Raw genomic sequence first — 19,005 nt, forward strand, 5'->3', positions numbered from 1 at the left:
CTAGTGGACACAATGCGCACAATCATGTCAGGATTTCTTGCTGATTTGACACTTTTGTGTTACCAAAGTTTCCAATGACAGGGGGAAAAGGTCTCACGGAGTACATTTAACTCTGATGGCTAGAGTCTTTTTGCAAAATTATCTAAAGGTAAGAGTGCATAGAAAGAGTATTACTGCATGAAAGTACAAATTTAAATGTTTCTTTCAAACTGAGACCAGACTTCAGAAACACCTCAAAAAGTCTGATGAGAAAACTAATTTGGAAATTCTTAAATGGGACAAAACAAGGCCTGTATTTTGAATAAAACTTTTTAGCGTGCTAAAAAAACTCGTTCTCAAGTCACATTAATTTGAATAAATGAATACAGGTAACAAAAGGGACAAAACTCAAAGAGTTACAGGCAAGAACAAGAAGCACTCTCATATATGTACAGTACATATACATCAGCAATAACACTGTTACTAAGAAACTGATGAATCATTAAACCCAGGAAATGTGACGTCAACCTTGATAACATCACTTTACTCTGATGTTCTTCATGCCAGATTAAGCGATACCACCTGATCTCTTGACCCTGGAAAATGACTCCTAGCTTTTGACACTGAAGTTGTCACTAGTAGTTTGACTTACCTCTAGCTTCTAACCTCTAACACACAACATGAAGTCTATTTAAATGTCTCTTAATGTGTAATATCTCATCTACGCCAGTATCCACCTAAAATTGTATTCAATTAGATTAGATTGGATATCAAATAAGACACTCTCCCTTCACCCAAGGTCAGTAACTAAATATAATTTATCAATAAATGCTTTGACAACTTTTCAAGACATCTTACAGATAATGAAACAACCTTCTCTAACTTCTAAAGGTCAGTAAAATCAAAATAATTTCCGCTGATTTTGTTGACTTTGCTGATCACAACCCGGTGACTGTCTGGAAACACTGAAACGATACACCAAAGAAGAAGAAAGGACCCGACCAGACCTGAGATTAGATAAAGGAAAAGAACATTTGAGTTGTGTTGATATTCAAATGACAGTACTGTATATATTTTATAACAATCTAAAAAATTAATATAAACAGCTAGTACATTGGAAAATAACTAAGAAAACATTTGATGTTATCGCACTTTTTTAGAATTGAAGAAGTGAGTTACCAAAAAAAATGAACAAAGCAAGGGGCCATGGTTTAAATTTCTGATCATATTTGCCTCTTGACAAAATCCACTCTGTGTGTGTGTGTGTGTGTGTGTGTGTGTGTGTGTGTGTGTGTGTGTGTGTGTGTGTGTGTGTGTGTGTGTGTGTGTGTGTGTGTGTGTGTGTGTGTGTGTGCACGTGTGTGTGGTGGGTTTTATAGTCACAATGAAGGAAGCAGATATGCAGGAAGGAAGGAGATAACGATACGCAGAGGGAACGCATAAATATTTTGGGGAAATACATTCCACGTCGGTTTGTTCATGGAACTGAATTATTGCAAAAGCTCAACAGAAACAATGCCACACAAGTGGAACCACTGCTACTGATATGACTGAACATTCAACAAATATTACAGAAAGACAGGTCCTCACAGTAATACTTTTTTTTTTTTTTTTACAAAAACAAACAAACAAGCTGTACACACCACAAATTAACTTTTGATGCTATGAGAATGCAATAAGGATGTGATTTTATGTCAACACATAAAGTCTAACAGTCTAAAAAAAAATCGCTATTGAGTTTCTAAATAACTTACATCCACAGGCTGTGTTCAAATTATGAAAGCAGTGATTTTATTTGACAGTTTCTATTTCCAGGGACAAACAGCAACCCACACAGTCCTCACAATTTCACTGAGAAACAGGCACACATTTAAAACAGCAGTTGGTATAAAGAGGAGTGAAATATAAGTGAAGTTTAACTCACCCAGTCGACAAGTCGTCTCCTGTCTGCTTCAAGCCGTAGCCGTTTAAAACTCGCTCAACCTGTCGGGAGTGTCACTCAAGTCGTGCTGCCGCACATTTCGTCGCTGTCCATGTTTTATTGCAGCAGGTTAGTTAGTCAGACTTCAAACTCCCAAACATGCAGCGCTGCACACCGCTTTGCGTCCGTCACCGTGACGTCACGGCGCGTCACGTGACGGGAAGTGGATCTCTCCGAACGTAAACAAGTTGCACGCAGTAAGCACGAGCTCAGCTCTGATGGTTTGTTGTCAACACAAGTTAAATGTTTGAAAAACAGATTTCCAACAATAGCATAGAAAATAATGCAATATGAGTACGTAATTAAGTTTAAAAAGAACTTTTAAAAAAACACAGAAGTGTTTTTTTCCCCTTTTTTATTCTTAGAATTATGTTTCTTTAAAAAAAGAAAAGAAAAAACAACTCAATGGCGTATATAAAGCTGGCTTGATAATTTATTGATTGTTTATTGTAGATCACTATATAAGTAAGATAAGATATTATTTCACGATCACAGCAGCAGCATTCGGAGAGAATGGAGGACTATAGGATAGACAGAAATATAATAAGTATTGAGAGTAGTGGAAGAAAGATTCAAACATACTTAGATATTTAGAGATATACAATTTACAATTTATAGTCTACACTGGTCATACATATTGTGCATCATAGGGTAAGTAATATAACACATTAAAAACTTTTCATCACAACAAACAAACCAAAGAGTGATGGGTTGGTCTTTATAATTAAAGGAGAATTTAAAAAATAGAAGGAAAATGACAAAGTCATAGAAACGATATTGTGTGAAAATCATGGTTGTAGCTTGAATATTTAATTTAATCTGTATGTATGACCAGATATTGTTAGTACTATGATTGAAATCTAACTATAGTTGTTAGTCCAAGTCAGCCCTCAGGATGAGTTTAATAATACCGTAATACCAACATCTAACTTGTTTGTGTCCTTAGTATAGCAACAGGTCACAGCTTTTGCAATAGGGGGTTGGTTTACTGACAAAATACAACAAAATTAGAGGGAATTTCATTTTATTTCATTTCAACGTCAGTTTTTTTCACCAGAACTGGACTCAGAGGCCGGGTAACAGTAATAACACTGTATTTACGGCAGTTCCTGCGCATTAACTTACTAGACTGCAGCACCAGTTATTTCCCAGGAATCGCGTCTTAAATGTTAAATGAAACAGACCAACTTTGACATTCAGATTTACTGTTGGATTACATGAGTACAGTCAAAAAGATGACATACAAATTTCAGTCACTGAGCAAAATTGACAAGATGATGTTTTTCTATGACGACATCTGTATTATGTAAAAGTGCAAATATGATTTTCAAATGCTACTGAGGACACATATCACCAGATTAGGAGACGTTGTGTGTTTTAGGTTGGAAATAGGGAGATAATAATACAATAGTTGAGTAATACTTGATTAAGGTTCAGAGCCTAAATCAGAAGAATTAAAAATGTCTGCTATCAGACCTAAGGTCAAAACACTCAATGTGTCAACGATTTTACCATGCAAAGAAAAATTAGCTTGGAAGCATATCATAAAACATTTTCATTTGTCTTTTTCATCACTGCCGGTGTGGTGTGCCTTTTCTGTCCAGATACGTTCAAGTTGTAGAGCAAGATGGATTCATCCTGACCATCAGTATCAAAAGTCATTTTGAGTACGGGGCAATCGGAGACTTCTCATTCACGTTTCCCTGGAGGAAGGAAATGAAAAGGGGTTAAAGGATCAAAATTAATTCATAATAAACTACAACCAGCGTGGTTTTAAAATTTTTGTAAGTCTGTTGGATGTAGTGGTCTTAGAAAATCTCATTGAGCAACTGAGCTAAAGTGATTCTAGAATATATTAAAGAAGTCTGCCTCGCTGTGAGAACTTTACATTAAGGGTGCATTTGATTGCAGTACAGAAGATGAACATGATTGAGTTTGTCTAATTATTTTAAATTGCCACTGTAATTGAACATAGAGTAGTTACACAAAGTCAATGATGTTTGAAAGTTTGAAGATTGGGATTGTAAAATTGGAACTCAATAGAACTCATACCCAGTGCTACCCTGTGATTCAGTGACACCTTATCTTATATCTGACTCTTAGTCCTGTAACCATAACTTAAGTAACAGTTTTCGTTTTTTATAGCAGTGGATCTTGATTTGATTCCTCATCAAACTGTAAATATGTATGTAATATATGTACTACATATTTATGTGTGTGTGTGTGTGTGTGTGTGTGTGTGTCTATATATATACTATATATACTATATATATATATAAAATATATTTTTTATATATATATAAAATATATTTTATATATATATATATATATATATATATATATATATATATATATATATATATATATATATATATATATATATATATAAATAAATAAAACGGGGGGAAATAAATAAAACGTATAAATGTCCCCTTTTACCCAGATAAGCCTCAAAGTTCTATGTGGCCTTTTCTGGACAAAGGTCCACCCAGTTTCATACAAATTTCTTCAGGGGTTTTTGTTTAATCATGCTGACAATGCAACAAATCCTAACCTGTGTGTGGAAGTAATAATGATGATGTTTTCACAAAGGACACTGGAGTTACTCGTAATATGCTTGTTGCATATAATATCAAAATGCCATGTTGCTTCTGTAAATTGACCAGAAAAAACTAGGGATTCAGGGATTCTGTTGTCAACACCAGTGCACTTTTATCTTCTATCCCAAACCTGCCATCCTGTAGTCTTCCACCAGATGCCCTTAAATTATTCTCCTTTCTCACTCTAAATTCCAGCCAATCCCTCTTACCCTGCAATCACCGGATGTCCACTCTACGAACTTACTTTTCTATGATGGTGACAGAGTAAGTTTCCTGTCATTAGAGGGTTCCATATGGCTGCCTGAGTTTGTTGCTATCTGTAAAAAAATAAAGAGTGTCGAAAAAACCTCACCTCCCTGTCCGCACTACAATGGTCTCACATAGTGCCTCACTCACAACACTAACTGGTTACATCAGGTTCAGTTTCATTAAAGTGGAAAATGTTGTATATTCACAATAGAGAAGCTGCAGGCTACCACAAAATATCGCTGAAAATTAAAACAGTATGTTTTCACCCACAGAGAACAGCCTGGAGATAAGTCTGAGTTTGCAGCCATATGTGGGAAAAATAAACAACACTTATAGTTGTGTCCCAGACAGTCCGGTTCTTATTAAAGCAAATTGTCTACTCATCAACAACAATTTGCATAATCAGCTGCTTTTGTGTTTGGACTTTTATCTTGTTGGCCAAGCACTGAATGCTATACTTTGTGTATTTGCATTTTTAGGTAGAACGCTGTTTTAATCCAATGCAACAGCCTGGTGCCTCTTCACAGCGACAACAGTGATGTAGTAATAAAGTATTATAGGTAACTGGTGGCAATAGATGTCTTCTAAACAGTGTTTTGCTTTTGTTTGAGGTAGTCTCGTGGTGGGTACTTGGTTACATTTGTACCTGAAATGACGTCCAAAGAATCCAAGATGCTGAGCATGTCTAAATGCTTCCTGACACGTTAATGGAGTGTAATAATAAGCTTCAACCTCAGAATAAAGTGCTTATTCATTACATCAGACAGTCTTGTTTTTGATACTTTTTCACGCACTGACAACCTAGTCAGACCTCCTGTCTGAGTAGTGAGAGGGTAGCAGATCACTGAAGAAGAAGCTTCATTACTGTCTTTATGCAAATTGCACAAGAAAAGTCCTGAGTTGCGATGACTTGAGTGCGCTGCCAGCATAATTTAATGTTCCTAATATACATGTTTCTTGATGGTGGTGGGAAACCCTTTCAGACATAGAGAGAACATGTAAAGTCTAAGCAGAAAGGCTTGGTTGAGAATGCTGGGAATTGAACCCATGACCTTCTTGATGCAAGGGAGGAGTACTAACCACAATGTCACTGTGTTAACTGCTGAGGGGGAAAGGAAAAAAATGAGGCACGGCAGCTGAGAAGCCTCATTCACTGCCGGGGTTCACAGTTTAAATCCTTGCAGACCGAGACACAGTCAGCCATCAGTCACACCTTGTCCACAGTTTAATCACATTGGTTCCTGCTGGTGGAAATTTGAAACGGTACCGCACTTAATTCTTGTCACATTGTTGTTGCCTGTGTAGGCATCTTGGTTCTTTGTTTCATGGCAGTGATTTATTGTCTTAATCTGCCCCTGGGTTTAATATGTGCAAGCCTCAAGATGAAGTCCAAACTGGACAAAATGTTCAAGAGTTACAGATGTTTTGAAGATAAAAATCCACATTTATTCTCGTTTAGTGAGGAAATAAATACAAGTCTGTTCCTAAAGGTTGTACCAGAAACAAAAAAAAAATGTTTAAAGTTTCTTAATGGCCAACCAGCTAATATCACACTGACTTCAACAATTAAAGGAGCATATCAGATCTACATTACCTTAGTAAATTAATTTATTGTTCATTGACGAAAGCCTTTCAGAAATGCTCCAACCTGGTTTTTTGAGCAAACTACATCATAGAGACTTAAAGTTTGTAAATGGATTAACGATTCCAATGGATGCCTTGAATGTTGCTTCTTGCATGGAACTGAAGAGCAGTATTTGACAGCAACATTTTAAGTTGTCATGTAATGTAATGTAACACTCCTAAAGTAAGCATTAGCCTTATTTTGCTTTCATTTTATAAACTCCCTCTTTGAAAAAATATCAGTCATCACAAGGTCAGTTACTATGCATTCATCCCTATGCAGATGATAAACAAGTTTACATAGTGATCTTGGGAAAAAAATTTCTAAAAAGCGCCACACATTTTTAGGCTGCACTTAACAATTAAGAGCATCAGCAAGCAGATCAGACACTTTTTGAAGTCTACAAAATGAACTATTCACTAAATTTTATCATTATTTTTTTGAACTATCATAATATTTTCATTGGTTATCATAAAATAAATGAATATGTTTTTAAAGAATATCTAGTTTGTATTATTGTGGCCAGATTTTCAATGAATTAATCCACTTGATTGAATAAATGTCTGATCAACATTTCACAGCAATCCATCTCATTTATAGTTAAAAATTTTCAGTCAGAACCAAGCAAATATATCCAAAAATAAAAGATTAACATATGATGGTCTTACTCAAATATGTACTAACCTTTTAGAATGGACTGAATAAAATATTTTACAATAATCTATCATTGTATTGCATGTTTAAATTCAAATTATTTTTCTACCTTACCATCGGCACATCCTCAAGCCGCTCAAAATTGGAGTGTGGTGACTGGATACATTTCAAGATGACAATCACAAGAACAAGAGCGGCAATGATGCAGAAGATACAAATGACGACCACAAGACCTGGATTTGCTTCCCAGTCATCTTTGGTCCAATTGTGTGACAGACCTGCAGTAAAGACAAACAACAGTGAGTTTCAAAACAACTAAACACATCAGACTACAGTATCTACACTTTTACTCATGTCCAAAATGAGGGTTGTAGAAGTGGAGAGAAAAATTACTCTAAATATATCACTAGAGAGCAATAAAATTCTAAACATTTTACAATTACTATGACTGACTTTGACTCCCACTAAAAACTATATAGGCCGCTGTATAGGTTATTTAATGTCCACATGTATAGCAATACTTTGAAGAAGTTTACAACTACTGTAATGGTCACTGACTAAACACTGGCACAGTGGGTGCTGAAAGCAAAGAAGGCGAAACAGGAGACGGGACAATGGAAATTTTTAACCTGTTGCAGAAAAATAAGTTAGTCTCCCTTGAACTTTTATTGTCATTGATTTTCTGAGCTTTCACATGTAGCATTTAGTAGTAGAGCTTTCTATATGGAGATCCTGCAGAGGTGAAAACACTGAAAATTTTTTCACCTTAACATTTTCTCTGTTTTAATCGCATCTGGCAATCCTTTGACAATTACGCCATTTCTCCACTGCCTTCACATAATAGTTAATTTCCCTAACGGAACCTCCTTAAGGGATCAATAAAGATCTACTCTACTCTAGCCTCCAACAAATGAAAATGCGTCAAAGCACAAGATTCTGTAAATCCTGTCAAAGGTTTTGATATGGATGTCAAATGGCTTCAGTTTGTCATTAGGAATAAATACAGTATGTTCACAAGAGGAGATGTATAAATTTGACACCCCTTTGGTTTAGCATTAAACAAATGTACTTTTTGATGTAATCGTCTTTCAATTATATCCACATTTTTTTTAACTGCGATGGAATTAGCCAGACGTTTAGCATTTTACTGAGATAATATTATCCTTCTACCTGGGCTGCTTGTGTTTGTGTCTGTGGTTGTCGTGCCGTTTGGCAATTCTGTTTGTAGTTGAACGTTTCCCATTGATCCACGGGAAACCAACTCATCGGATGAGTGGTTGGTTGGTATAGGTGTAGGATGTTTTGCCTCTGTCTTGTTTATTGTCTGTGAGGACAATGAAGCGTTCCTTGAGGTGGCTGAGTTGTAATTCTTCTGCGTGGATGAGCCATTATCATATTTTGTTGTCACAGCAAATCTTGTAGACTGTGTAACACTTATGGGCTTCTGCTCAGCTACGAAGGCAGTGCTGTTGTCTGGAATGGAACAAATAACATAAAAAATAGTGAAGCATGGATTCAAACCCGATAAAGGACAGCAGAGAGCACTTTTCTGTAGATAACAAGTTAAAAGCAGCTGAGATTTTGCTCATGAACAGAACAAAACTTTACCCAGACTTACCCACACTCCACCCTCCTTAACCCCATAGATATGCATTATACCACTTCAAGTGCAAAGTACATTTTATTATCGAGAAATCCAGATGAGTTTTGATCTATATTCATTTAAGCATAGCGACGGGACATCATGAGTCATCAATAATGGTATTTCCTGTTTTGAATGACCTACTCAATATGTTAGCAAACTGTTTCCAAAGACTATGTCTTGCAATGTTATAGAAAAGATACCCAGAATCTGCATCCATTTCCAAATCTGTTTCAAACTCCACTCAAATAGGCCCAAGAGCTTATAAAATTCCGCAAAATCCATGGTGATCATTTAAAGAGGACAAGTGAAATTACTTCCCCACTCTAGTTGAAAAGGAAGGAGAATGAACTCATATACTCTTAATCCCAAGGATCAACATGTGATGTCACCAACTTTATTTGATTCCACGACAGGAAGCTCTGCTGGCTTGAGCTTCAGAAATGCTTGGGAAAATGTTGTTGCCATGGAAGCTAAGACGACCTAAACTGGAATGACACTTCTACATTAATTTCCTAAATTCCTTTTGGACAAGTGTCATGAAGAAATAGAGAGACCTGTGTCAATTTATTATGGTTAAAGTTTAGTGCACAAACAAAAAACACAAAAGAAAACACTGTGTTTACACAGGATTTCAGTATCGGCAGCCCCACCAAGGTAAATAAGCAACGTGTGCCACTGCCCAGCTCTGCATTATTGTTACGGTAGTTTCAGACGCCTGAAAGACTCACTATTTCAATAGATTAAAAAAATAATAATTCCACTGTTCATTGAAAACGATTTGAAAATGTTTCAAAATTTGTAACTGCCTTTCCTGATCTTTTCCCCTCCAGCTTCCTTTTTTCCCCCCAACTGAGCTTTAAATATGCGAAACCAAGAAAGGAATGAAGCTAGGCCTGCACGCACATTATGCTGCTTTAAAATAAAACACAAGCAAAATATAAGCACATTATATGGAATTAATTTTATTGAGCATCTTCTGTATTTTTTTTTTTTTAATTTTGTTGATTTATGCTTTAATACCATCATTGAAACCAAATTCTGTTGCACTTTTTTTCCCCTAACCATCCTATCAGTCAACAGTAAACACACACATTTAATTTTCTTGATTTACATTCTGATAAAATTTGTAAGAGTAAAATAAAGGGGCATGTTTCCAACACTTAAGGCTATTTATTAGGCTGTCATAGAGCTAGTCACCTCTTTCAAAGAATGAATAACTACTAATCAATTAATGACACGATTCCAGTGGTTTTCATGGTCAAGGACTTTTGGTTTCGTTTTTCATTCTCAAGGGATTTTTCCCTTTTTTCCAACTCAGTTGGAAAGCAGCTTCAACATCTAATAAACTTATGAAAGGTGGCAACCCAGTTGCTAGGGATTTCCTATGTTAATAACTTAATAATGTCTAACAGCTCACAGAAGTATAACATACCAAGACTTCTGTAAAGATGCAACTTTTCGGTTTAATACACTTCCATCTAAAATATTGCTGGCTATTGATGCTGCATGTGTTCAAAATATAATTACCCTGGTGGATTTCTTTAACAGATTACCTTAATATATTTAAACTTATCAATTAAAACAATTGAAATGTGAAAGAAAAATATATTTGACTAGAAATTACTCAAATATTCTTTGTTATGGTTCAAAATTTTGTATTGTTAAAAGTAGCAACTGTACAAAATTAACGTAACTTGAAACTATAAGACAGAAGAATAATCATTCACAGGTAAAAAAAAAAAAAACTTACTTCAGTTAATTATTAACTTAATATAATGATTAAAACAATGTTTTAAAAACTGAAATAAAAACTTTGATACTCAAAGCTATACTTAACTGCATTTCAGGCCCAGATAAATTCTGAGAAGAGCAGTAGGCAGAACAATCAGGAATATATCACTATTACTTTAATACTCCAGACACTAAACTACAGAAGTTATTTTGACCTCAGTTATTTTCCTACATATTGAGAAACATCCCACCTCCAAGAGCTGCTGAACCCCCAACGTCTAACTGAATGCAAGTTCCCCGTTGTGTAAACTTGCATTTTAACAAAACTTTAACTTGGAGTACTTTCAAACAAGTCTGAAAATATTTAGAAAGTGTGAAATACTGATTTACCTGAACAAACTTTCACTGCTAGCAGAGACACCAGTAGAGCAAGGTGCATTACTAAAGGCATGTTGAAAGAGAGGACTTGGTAGCAGTCATATCCACAGCATTCACACACACAAACACACGCACACTATATCCTTAACAGCAGGATGTGTGGCATACCTGAGGAGTGGTTCCAAACCATTGTGTGTGGCGCGTATAAAATCCAACAGGCTTGTGCGTCAATGTGTGAACACAGCTTAGTACAGGCTGAAGGCTCCTGGCTCAGTACACAACTGGTGTTCACAAGTATTCAAGTACGGGATGGTCAAACAGAGATGTGTGCGTTAGGATCATTATGCAAATTACACATAATAAAATAAAATGCTTGGCAGAGCTGGGAAGATGGGTATTATTCTGAGAAATATATTGTGTGGCAGTTAACAATGAAAACATGTGAAATCTCCTCTAGAGCCCCCTGTGATTTGTCCATTACGAGCTGCTGTAGAAATATGGTCGTGCAGTTACTTTGAAGTTCATCAATGAATTACTGGTAAATTAATTCATGAAGACGCATCTACTCTCAGTTGGTAGGCTTTAGTATGTTAACAGTGCAGCTCATGTGATCCCATAATATCAAGGATCACTTTTCTCTGCTCACATTCAGATTTCCTCCTTGTTCTCCCTGAAGCTGCTTTTATAATAAAATATTGTGATAAAATAATTAAACAAGTATTTGTGCAATGATCTGCTGCTCCAGATCTGCATAGCAAACAGGCGAACCAGCCGTAATACTCTTCTTACAATTCCTCAGCCAAAGTAAAGCGAAAGTAAATTGTTCCGCCATGAGACGCACATCAGTAACACACACAACTCAGATGTGTCATTGATATGCTTATCAAACTTTCAGATTAGGTCAGAGGTTGACAAGTTATGAACACTTGTAAAACTTTCCCGACAGAGATAACTGTTGATCTTGACGCGCCTCTGATATTTACGTATGCCATCTTTTATCTTGTCTCAACCTCATCAAGAGCGTTTTACATGTGCGTACGACTAGCAACTACTCCAGTTCTCTATATGCAAAAACCCTGACAAATACCGACTACGTATGTAATGGAGGAAAATGACGTGGTGCTTGGCACCTACAAAATAGCACTTCCCATTTATCCATGTTAATAGCAATATAGATACTTGCTGTACTTTATAACAACAGATGTAGACAATGTGACTTTCATTTAGATGAAAATAAGTCAATCAAGACTCCTGATTTTATTTCATCCAGCAAAATCTGTATTTATTGCTGAAAAAGGTGAGACAATGATCAAACATTAAAAACAGAATGTCTACTCAATTCATTACAGCTGGAAACTTTCGTATTATTTTATAAATATTGAAAAATAAATTAACCACACATCTTCTGTCTATCTGGATTCCATGTACCTATGAAATAGGTAAGTTAGTTTGATATGTAAAATACACAAGACGTTGTATTTAACAGCAATTCCGATTATGTATAAATTTATTGATCCCATAAAGGGAAAAAAAAGTATTTTTATATGGCTTAAAAAACAAAGTAAGGTTGGTCCACGTAATAAACACATTAATGCAAGTCAATATAAATACTGAACAACAGCAGATGGCAATATGACGTCAATAATTTCTGGGACACATTAAGTTGCTTGATGAATTCTATGTTATTGACAACAATCAGATGTATTAAAATGACAGGCAGTAAAACAGCTTTTCATCCCTGAGCACACCTCACACACATTATTCTGAAATGAACAGAAGGATCATTAACTTTTTACTGACGTAAAAAGAAAAGTGCTCCGACGCTTCAACTTCAAGATCCACAGCCCGTCTGAGTTCAGATGCACACATGCGGTCTTTCAAGCGTTAAAGAAAGGACCTGTTGGTCAGAGAAAGAAGAGCACTAAGCTGTTATAGTGCCTCAACATCTTGCAACGATTGCAAGATGTTAAATGTTCTTTTGTTTCTAACTTCCCAATGAGGATTACCGCCGAACCTAAGCTTTCTCCTTCAGAGGTGTGGATGAGGGGCTGGCTCCTTGCTGAACATCAGCACCACTGCTGTTTGTCACCGCAGGGGGGGGACTGTTCTGTCAACACAGCAGAATTCAGTGTCACTTCAATATTTTAACAGCAAAGCAACTCACATACATAATGAACAAGAGCTGAGGGTGACTTACTTTATGTTTAAGGTGGGACAGGTACGTGTCCCACCCCAGAGTGACAGTATTGATGTACAGAACACGGTATTTAGGAGCTAGATAGTAGAAGTTGATCATCTGAGCAGCAGGCCAAACACACCAGTCCGCCTGCAGATAGACACACAGATTCATCCTGTGCTTCTAAATTGTTTTCTGTTAATTTCAGGAAATCTCCCAAATTTCCCCACTGTGGGACTAATAAAGGAATATTTTATCCTATTTATCAAAACGTTTTTCACCCCCGGCCCTAAGCCACAAAAGCGCTATAATGTGTGTGCTCAGTCCAAAAAACACCACACCATAGCAGAGAAGCTAATTCTCCCTGTACGTGCTCTAATAATGACAGTTAACGCCACCTACTGTAGTGGATGTGTAATAACACTTTATTCTACAGTAGTGCAGCAATGAAAACGCAACCAGTAGGTTTGTGTTAAACGTTCCCGAGGGTCACATGTGCCCCGCTGGCATTTTACCACAACCCCCTTGGTAGACGTGCCCCACAATTTCACTAAATCACTAAATTACCAAGACTTGCAGGGATTAGACAAATTTGTCAAACCGTGCCAGTGGAAGAGGGAAGCTTACAGACTCGAACCAACCAATATTTGTTTTTGTGAAGCTGGCAGAGAGAAAAAAACTTCCACTTAGGTTTTTTCATATTTTAAGAAACTCATCTTCAAAACCATTAATGAATTTACTTAACATCCGATCAGATTGGTTGTTACAAAGCAGCTACACTGATCACATTTGAAAGGGTCAGTGGTCGAAAGGAAGCAGCTTCTCAGTTGAGAAGAAACACACTTTGCTATGAAAACCAAAGCCCAGGAGCACAAACGAGACAGCCAAAGTTAGAGTTGCAAAAGTAAACACTTTAGAAACAGAAGAGAGAACATTTGACGTCATAGAGTAAATATGATGTGCATATTTCTGTGCAGGTAAGACAGGTGGACTTGCCTTGTAAAATTCCCAGAACATCTTCTTAAATTCCTCCAATCCCTCGGATAAAGTGTGTCCCTGAGTGAAACCCATTACTGCAATAAACAGATTGAGCCATCAGATGTGCGTCATATGCTTTTGTTTAGCATTAACAATATCTTCAAGTATCACCTTTGCCTATGTTTTCCATACATGTGAGCCTGTGTCATTAGAAACTGTACTACTGAGGTATGTGAACACTAGAAGAGGTAGACAGACTGTTTGATGACAATAAAAATCTTCTCACCAACAAAAAACCACACCCCGATTACCGGCGAGGCAATCAGCTGGTCTGTCAGAACCTTCTTGACCACTGTTTTCAGCCCTTTTCCAACAAAGACTCTGTCCAGCCATATGTACCAGTAGTGCAACATTGGGCCAAAGGAGCAGCCCACAAGAAACATGTTACCTTAAGGGGAAAAGAAATTTGGAAAAAAGAATTAATGGCAATAAAATTATTCTTGATAATTTAGAATAATGGTGAAAATCCTTTCCAATATAGGGATATTGCACTGAGAAAATTTGTGTTAAAATCTGACTGAAATGCTGGTTACAAAATACTCAAAATTTAGAAAAGATCTCAACAAAAACATTTTGATGTTTTTGTTGAGCTTTGGAACTTTTTATGTGTTTTTCAGACGTAACTAATGAGATTAATGAGTCATTTGACTTGTATATCAACCCCCAACCAAAAACATCATCCAGATGAACAGAAGGTAGACAAAATAATTTGAGAATCAAACATGGTATATTACAGAAACATTCAAATTTAAACACATGTTTTTTACACACACACACACACACACACACACACACACACACACACACACACACACACACACACACACACAGTAATATAACATGTATCTAAGGATCTGTAAGAACAAACCAAAGTTTATTAAAGCAGAAAATTACTGTTTTTATCGTGTTTCAGCAGCTCTTCATTTCTTGTTGCCAAAATCAAGACACAGCATACAGGAACATCAATAGGAAAGTATTTTTTCAGTTATTAATGCTGAACCAATTATGGGGGTTTGTGCAAGGGGTTCATAGCCCCCCTGAAGCTGAGAGTATTTCAGTAATTTACAACTAATTGAATGATATTATTGAAAAGAAAAACAAAATGCATACATTTAAAATAATCCAAATTATTTCATGAAAACCTGCAATGTTCAAAACATATTCAGTTACTGTTTTTTCTCAAATATTTGACCTCATAAGAAGACTTCTAAAAAGCCTAAATCTCTCTGCAGTTGAACCATTTGTTCTACATATAGTTTATATTCATATTGACACTATTTACACTTCACAAATGATATTTCAAGTTTAGCAACTTTTTCTTCTTTGCAGCAAGTTCTGTCAACCCCTGCACTGCAATTCATCCATCCCTGTCTTCCTCTTTAATCCCTTCTGACACAATGCTACCAGCATTGCTATTGATCTAAATCATTTCATATTCATCCAATCATCAAATTGTTAACAAATGTCCTGTGATAATTCCATTAATTTCCTATTCGGAAAACACACTGCAAAATTGAATCAACACAAGTCCAAATGTGAAGACTGTATCCCTATGCAATAATTAAAAAAAAAAAAATTCCCCATGGAGGATCACTCACCTGTTCTCCTCCACTCACGAACTCTTTTTGGTTCCCTATAGATTTCTCGGGTCTGCTGCAAGCAATCACCTAAAGCCAGCATGACTCCTCCACTCAAGGTGTTGGTTATCAGCAGGTACCGGCCCTGGAAAAGTGGCCGCCAGTTGAACCGTATCCTGACCAGAAAGTCTTTACCCACCCGGGGAAGCATGATGTTTGGAACACCACTATCATCTGCAGGAAAACGCTTTCTGTGGTCTTGGGGGGAAAAAACAGGGTGATCTACAAGACTACAAGATCTATCCAAGCAGAGGAGGTAGAGACAACACTTTCAATGCACCAAAACAAAATCAATAGGTTAATAATATGGAAATCAGTTCATATGACTATATGACTATTACACATGGAAAAACTTTTATTTCTTAAGCTGGTATCTGGTTCAAAATTGACCTCAATAATATTTTCCAAAAACAAAAGAAGCAAATGATTGGCTTCTAAAGACGTACATGTGTAATTTATAGTGTTGAATGAGCATCTGTCAGGTGCAGGATATTCACTGATCTGCAGGTGATCAACTAGTTGGTACCAAAATTTTGCTATCATACCCCAAATCATACCCCACCACATGACAAATTTAAGCTCATGGCCCTCCACTTTCATTTTGATTTTAGTTGTTATAACGCAGAAAGTGCATGTAACCCATGACTAATTAATAGTCACACATCCCATCGTTGTAGAAATGAATTGCAGTGAAGTGTTGAGAGTCCATTGAGGGGGTTTTTTCTATTAAAGGTTCTCGAGGTCAAAAGTCACCCTCCACCACCGACATGCACCATCTGATGTAACGGTCATGTTAGCTCCTGGCTAGCAGTCTAACAGCCCGGATATTTTATTCTGGTTCAGGAAAAGCCCGCCGGCAGTCCTGTCCAGGACGCCGGGTAAAAGCGTTCACTGTCACGGTCACCATTTGGGACAGTTAACGCGCTGTGCACAGAGTTAAACCACACTTACAACATGCTGTACAGTTAAACAACTACAGTACCACTAACTAACTAACTAACCAGTGACAGTGGATTCCGAGTCGGTGCGGCTTTCGTCTGTTTCCCGTCGATATATATTTCTATATTTATTTTCATCTATGTTAACCTGATCATAACATATGCCTCTCTTATGAAAATACTAGAAAAAAATAGTTTAGTTGTAGTTCTAAACATGCTCGTGTAATCCACAGCTGTGAAGGGGACACCGCAACGACGAAATCTGTCCCATGCAACGAAAAGCAAGAGGAAACCGCAGATCAAATGTCATTGGTCAGAGGCATTGACGTGTTATCTGAATGAGCCAATCAAAGGCAAAAGAGGGCGGGTCTAAGAACCGTTCTCTGAAGCAATATCTTTGTGGTGATGGACTCAAGAGGGTTACCATTGAGGACTCCTTTTCTGTATGGGCGCCACCTACTGGTGTGGAAGAATGGTGAAGACCACGCGAGGAACAAACGTCATTTTTGTGGAAAGTGATAGTAAATTTTTTAGATATTTTTTCTGTTTTGTGAGTAGATTTATTTCTTGCAACAATTTATCTATTTCAACGGTCTCTTGATAATATCATATTTTGATTAACATGTAGTATTTAAGATGCCCCTACATGAGCTGGCCTCTTAACTAGCCTCCAGTGGACCAATGAACCGCAAGGCGAAAAAGCGGCTATGGCCGAACTGATTGCAGTTGTCTCATCTAGACGAAAATGAATGGATAAATGTGAAATATACAATACGTGCACACCGAATCTGTCAGACTTGACTCTGAATCAAAACATTTCTGTGTGTATAATCAGTTTATTAGAGTATGCCGTCCGCTTTATTACATATCATTAAAACCTATCATGATTGACACAAAGATGCAGGCAGGTCGGTTTGACATCCTCAGATTTAATAACATGAATTTGAAATTCCATGTTTAAACAAACGCAAACGAAAGTTAACAATGTTAAGCGCAATTAAAACGTTGCTTCATGCTCTCATAGCACATGGTTAGATTAAAGTAGGATAATGTCCAGAAATATTTATTCTGTTGCAATATGTTTGTGTTGTTTTGCGGCTATGAAGGATCACTAAACTGGGAAATAACTATTAAAGCTGAAACCCAAATTTTATATAGATTTTTAATTATATCTGATTTACATGCCAAATGGGTGGCGGCAGTGGCTCAGTGGTAAAGCGGGCGGTAGAGCAGGTCGTCCTATGATTTGAGATCGGCGGTTCGATTCCCGCTCCCGCCCCCCCAAAAATACCCGGAGGTGAGCTAACAGTGGGAGGTGTCAGCTCATCTCCGGAGCACTGCCGAGGCACCCTTGAGCAAGGTGCCGTCCCCTTTACAAATTGCTCATTTGAGGCGCACCAAGAAGGAGCTGCCTGCCACTCTACCTCCCCTGCATGCCTACAGGCCCCCTTGTGTGTGTGTGATACAGGGGCCTGTACTCACATATATGTATGCATGCGTTTGTAATCAGTAGCTAGAGTGTGCTCTCTTAATTTCCCTTCGGGGATCAAACCAGTATATAAAATTAAAAATTAAAAATTAAATGGTTTGACAAAATAATTGTTCAAATACAGTCAGTCATCTTCAGATTGCCACAGCTATATCCACTGCAGCGGGTCGCGGGGAGCCGGAGCCTATCTCGGCGGCATAGGGCGTACTATTTCAAAATCCACTATGTTATTATGTGGAAATTCTGTCAGTGGTCACTATTGACTCCTCATCAATAAATAAGACTCTCAGGTAGCGCTCATCAATAAGAAATGACGGACTGACTGTTTACGGCGGATCGGTTCAGGACAGTAGTTCGTAGTTGCAGACAGAATTGTGGGGATATGTCCAGTGAGCTTTCAGTCTTCACGCTGCCGTCGAAACACCGCCCTCCTGTCATTCATTTCATGTCACTGTTTGTGTAAAGTTAACGGTGTTACAAATAGACAGGAAATCACTTCACTTTCATAATAAAGTCAATCCACCCTTTTTCTTTCTGCTCGAACTGAGTGATTCCTCTTGATTTAGTTGTTCTTTCCAGGTGACTACAAAATAATCAGGGTAACACAATGATAAAGTCAAACAAATAAAGGCAAAGAATGGGTCTGTATAAATAATAAATGATGACTGTGTCAATTTTTGTTTCTTAAATCTGAAAATTTTATGTTCTCAAGAACGCGACGTTTATTTTTTTTTATGGGCCATCTACCATTTCTGTGTTGTTGATGATGCAAAGTCTAGAAGCTGTTCCTTTTTGAAAGGAAACACAAATTTACTGATTCAGTTCAAAATTATTTTGAGGCTTTGAACGCTTCTTGACTCACTTCCGGGATTTTATTTTGGAATTC

General features: G+C 37.1%; 3 protein-coding genes across 5 annotated transcripts in view; all 3 read right to left on the bottom strand.

Annotated features, from left to right (window-relative positions):
* The window catches only part of LOC137599121 (3',5'-cyclic-AMP phosphodiesterase 4C-like), a 79,872-nt gene extending 77,801 nt beyond the window's left edge, over positions 1 to 2,071 (bottom strand). For both annotated transcript variants that reach the window (XM_068319830.1, XM_068319829.1), the window contains exon 1: positions 1,904 to 2,071. The gene's annotated coding sequence lies outside the window, so the exon portion shown is untranslated. The remainder of the gene's footprint in view (positions 1 to 1,903) is intronic.
* Positions 2,072 to 2,687: 616 nt separating this feature from the next.
* Positions 2,688 to 11,101, bottom strand: LOC137599222 (protein CIST1-like). 2 transcript variants are annotated; one of them, XM_068320021.1, is made up of 4 exons: positions 11,010 to 11,101; positions 8,258 to 8,560; positions 7,202 to 7,365; positions 2,688 to 3,663 (listed from the first exon to the last, which is right to left on the bottom strand). In XM_068320021.1, the coding sequence occupies exons 1-4, from the start codon at positions 11,029 to 11,031 to the stop codon at positions 3,619 to 3,621; spliced, it is 534 nt and encodes a 177-aa protein (XP_068176122.1). In that variant the 5' UTR covers positions 11,032 to 11,101; the 3' UTR covers positions 2,688 to 3,618. The 2 variants fall into 2 exon arrangements, with proteins under 2 accessions (XP_068176122.1, XP_068176121.1); XM_068320020.1 differs by lacking the exon at positions 11,010 to 11,101 and adding an exon at positions 10,854 to 11,003 and having other exon boundaries at positions 2,698 to 3,663.
* Positions 11,102 to 12,118: 1,017 nt separating this feature from the next.
* mpv17l2 (MPV17 mitochondrial inner membrane protein like 2) lies at positions 12,119 to 16,891 on the bottom strand. Its single transcript, XM_068319691.1, has 7 exons — positions 16,694 to 16,891; positions 15,654 to 15,890; positions 14,282 to 14,443; positions 14,014 to 14,090; positions 13,039 to 13,167; positions 12,856 to 12,948; positions 12,119 to 12,738 (listed from the first exon to the last, which is right to left on the bottom strand). The coding sequence occupies exons 2-6, from the start codon at positions 15,841 to 15,843 to the stop codon at positions 12,856 to 12,858; spliced, it is 651 nt and encodes a 216-aa protein (XP_068175792.1). The 5' UTR covers positions 15,844 to 15,890; positions 16,694 to 16,891; the 3' UTR covers positions 12,119 to 12,738.
* Positions 16,892 to 19,005: the final 2,114 nt, after the last annotated feature.

Source organism: Antennarius striatus, chromosome 7 (assembly GCF_040054535.1).
Source record: "Antennarius striatus isolate MH-2024 chromosome 7, ASM4005453v1, whole genome shotgun sequence".
NCBI lineage: Eukaryota > Metazoa > Chordata > Actinopteri > Lophiiformes > Antennariidae > Antennarius > Antennarius striatus.

Excerpts from the sequence above, each read along its gene's own strand:
- LOC137599222 (XM_068320020.1), bottom strand. The coding sequence starts at position 10,914 with ATGCCTTTAGTAATGCACCTTGCTCTACTGGTGTCTCTGCTAGCAGTG. Across the intron at positions 7,366-8,257 it reads CACAAACACAAGCAGCCCAG|GTCTGTCACACAATTGGACC; the intron begins GTAGAAGGATAA and ends TCTTTACTGCAG. Across the intron at positions 3,664-7,201 it reads GGCTTGAGGATGTGCCGATG|GGAAACGTGAATGAGAAGTC; the intron begins GTAAGGTAGAAA and ends TCCTTCCTCCAG.
- mpv17l2 (XM_068319691.1), bottom strand. The coding sequence starts at position 15,843 with ATGCTTCCCCGGGTGGGTAAAGACTTTCTGGTCAGGATACGGTTCAAC. Across the intron at positions 14,444-15,653 it reads TCGTGAGTGGAGGAGAACAG|GTAACATGTTTCTTGTGGGC; the intron begins GTGAGTGATCCT and ends TTTCCCCTTAAG. Across the intron at positions 13,168-14,013 it reads TGTTCTGGGAATTTTACAAG|GCGGACTGGTGTGTTTGGCC; the intron begins GCAAGTCCACCT and ends GTCTATCTGCAG.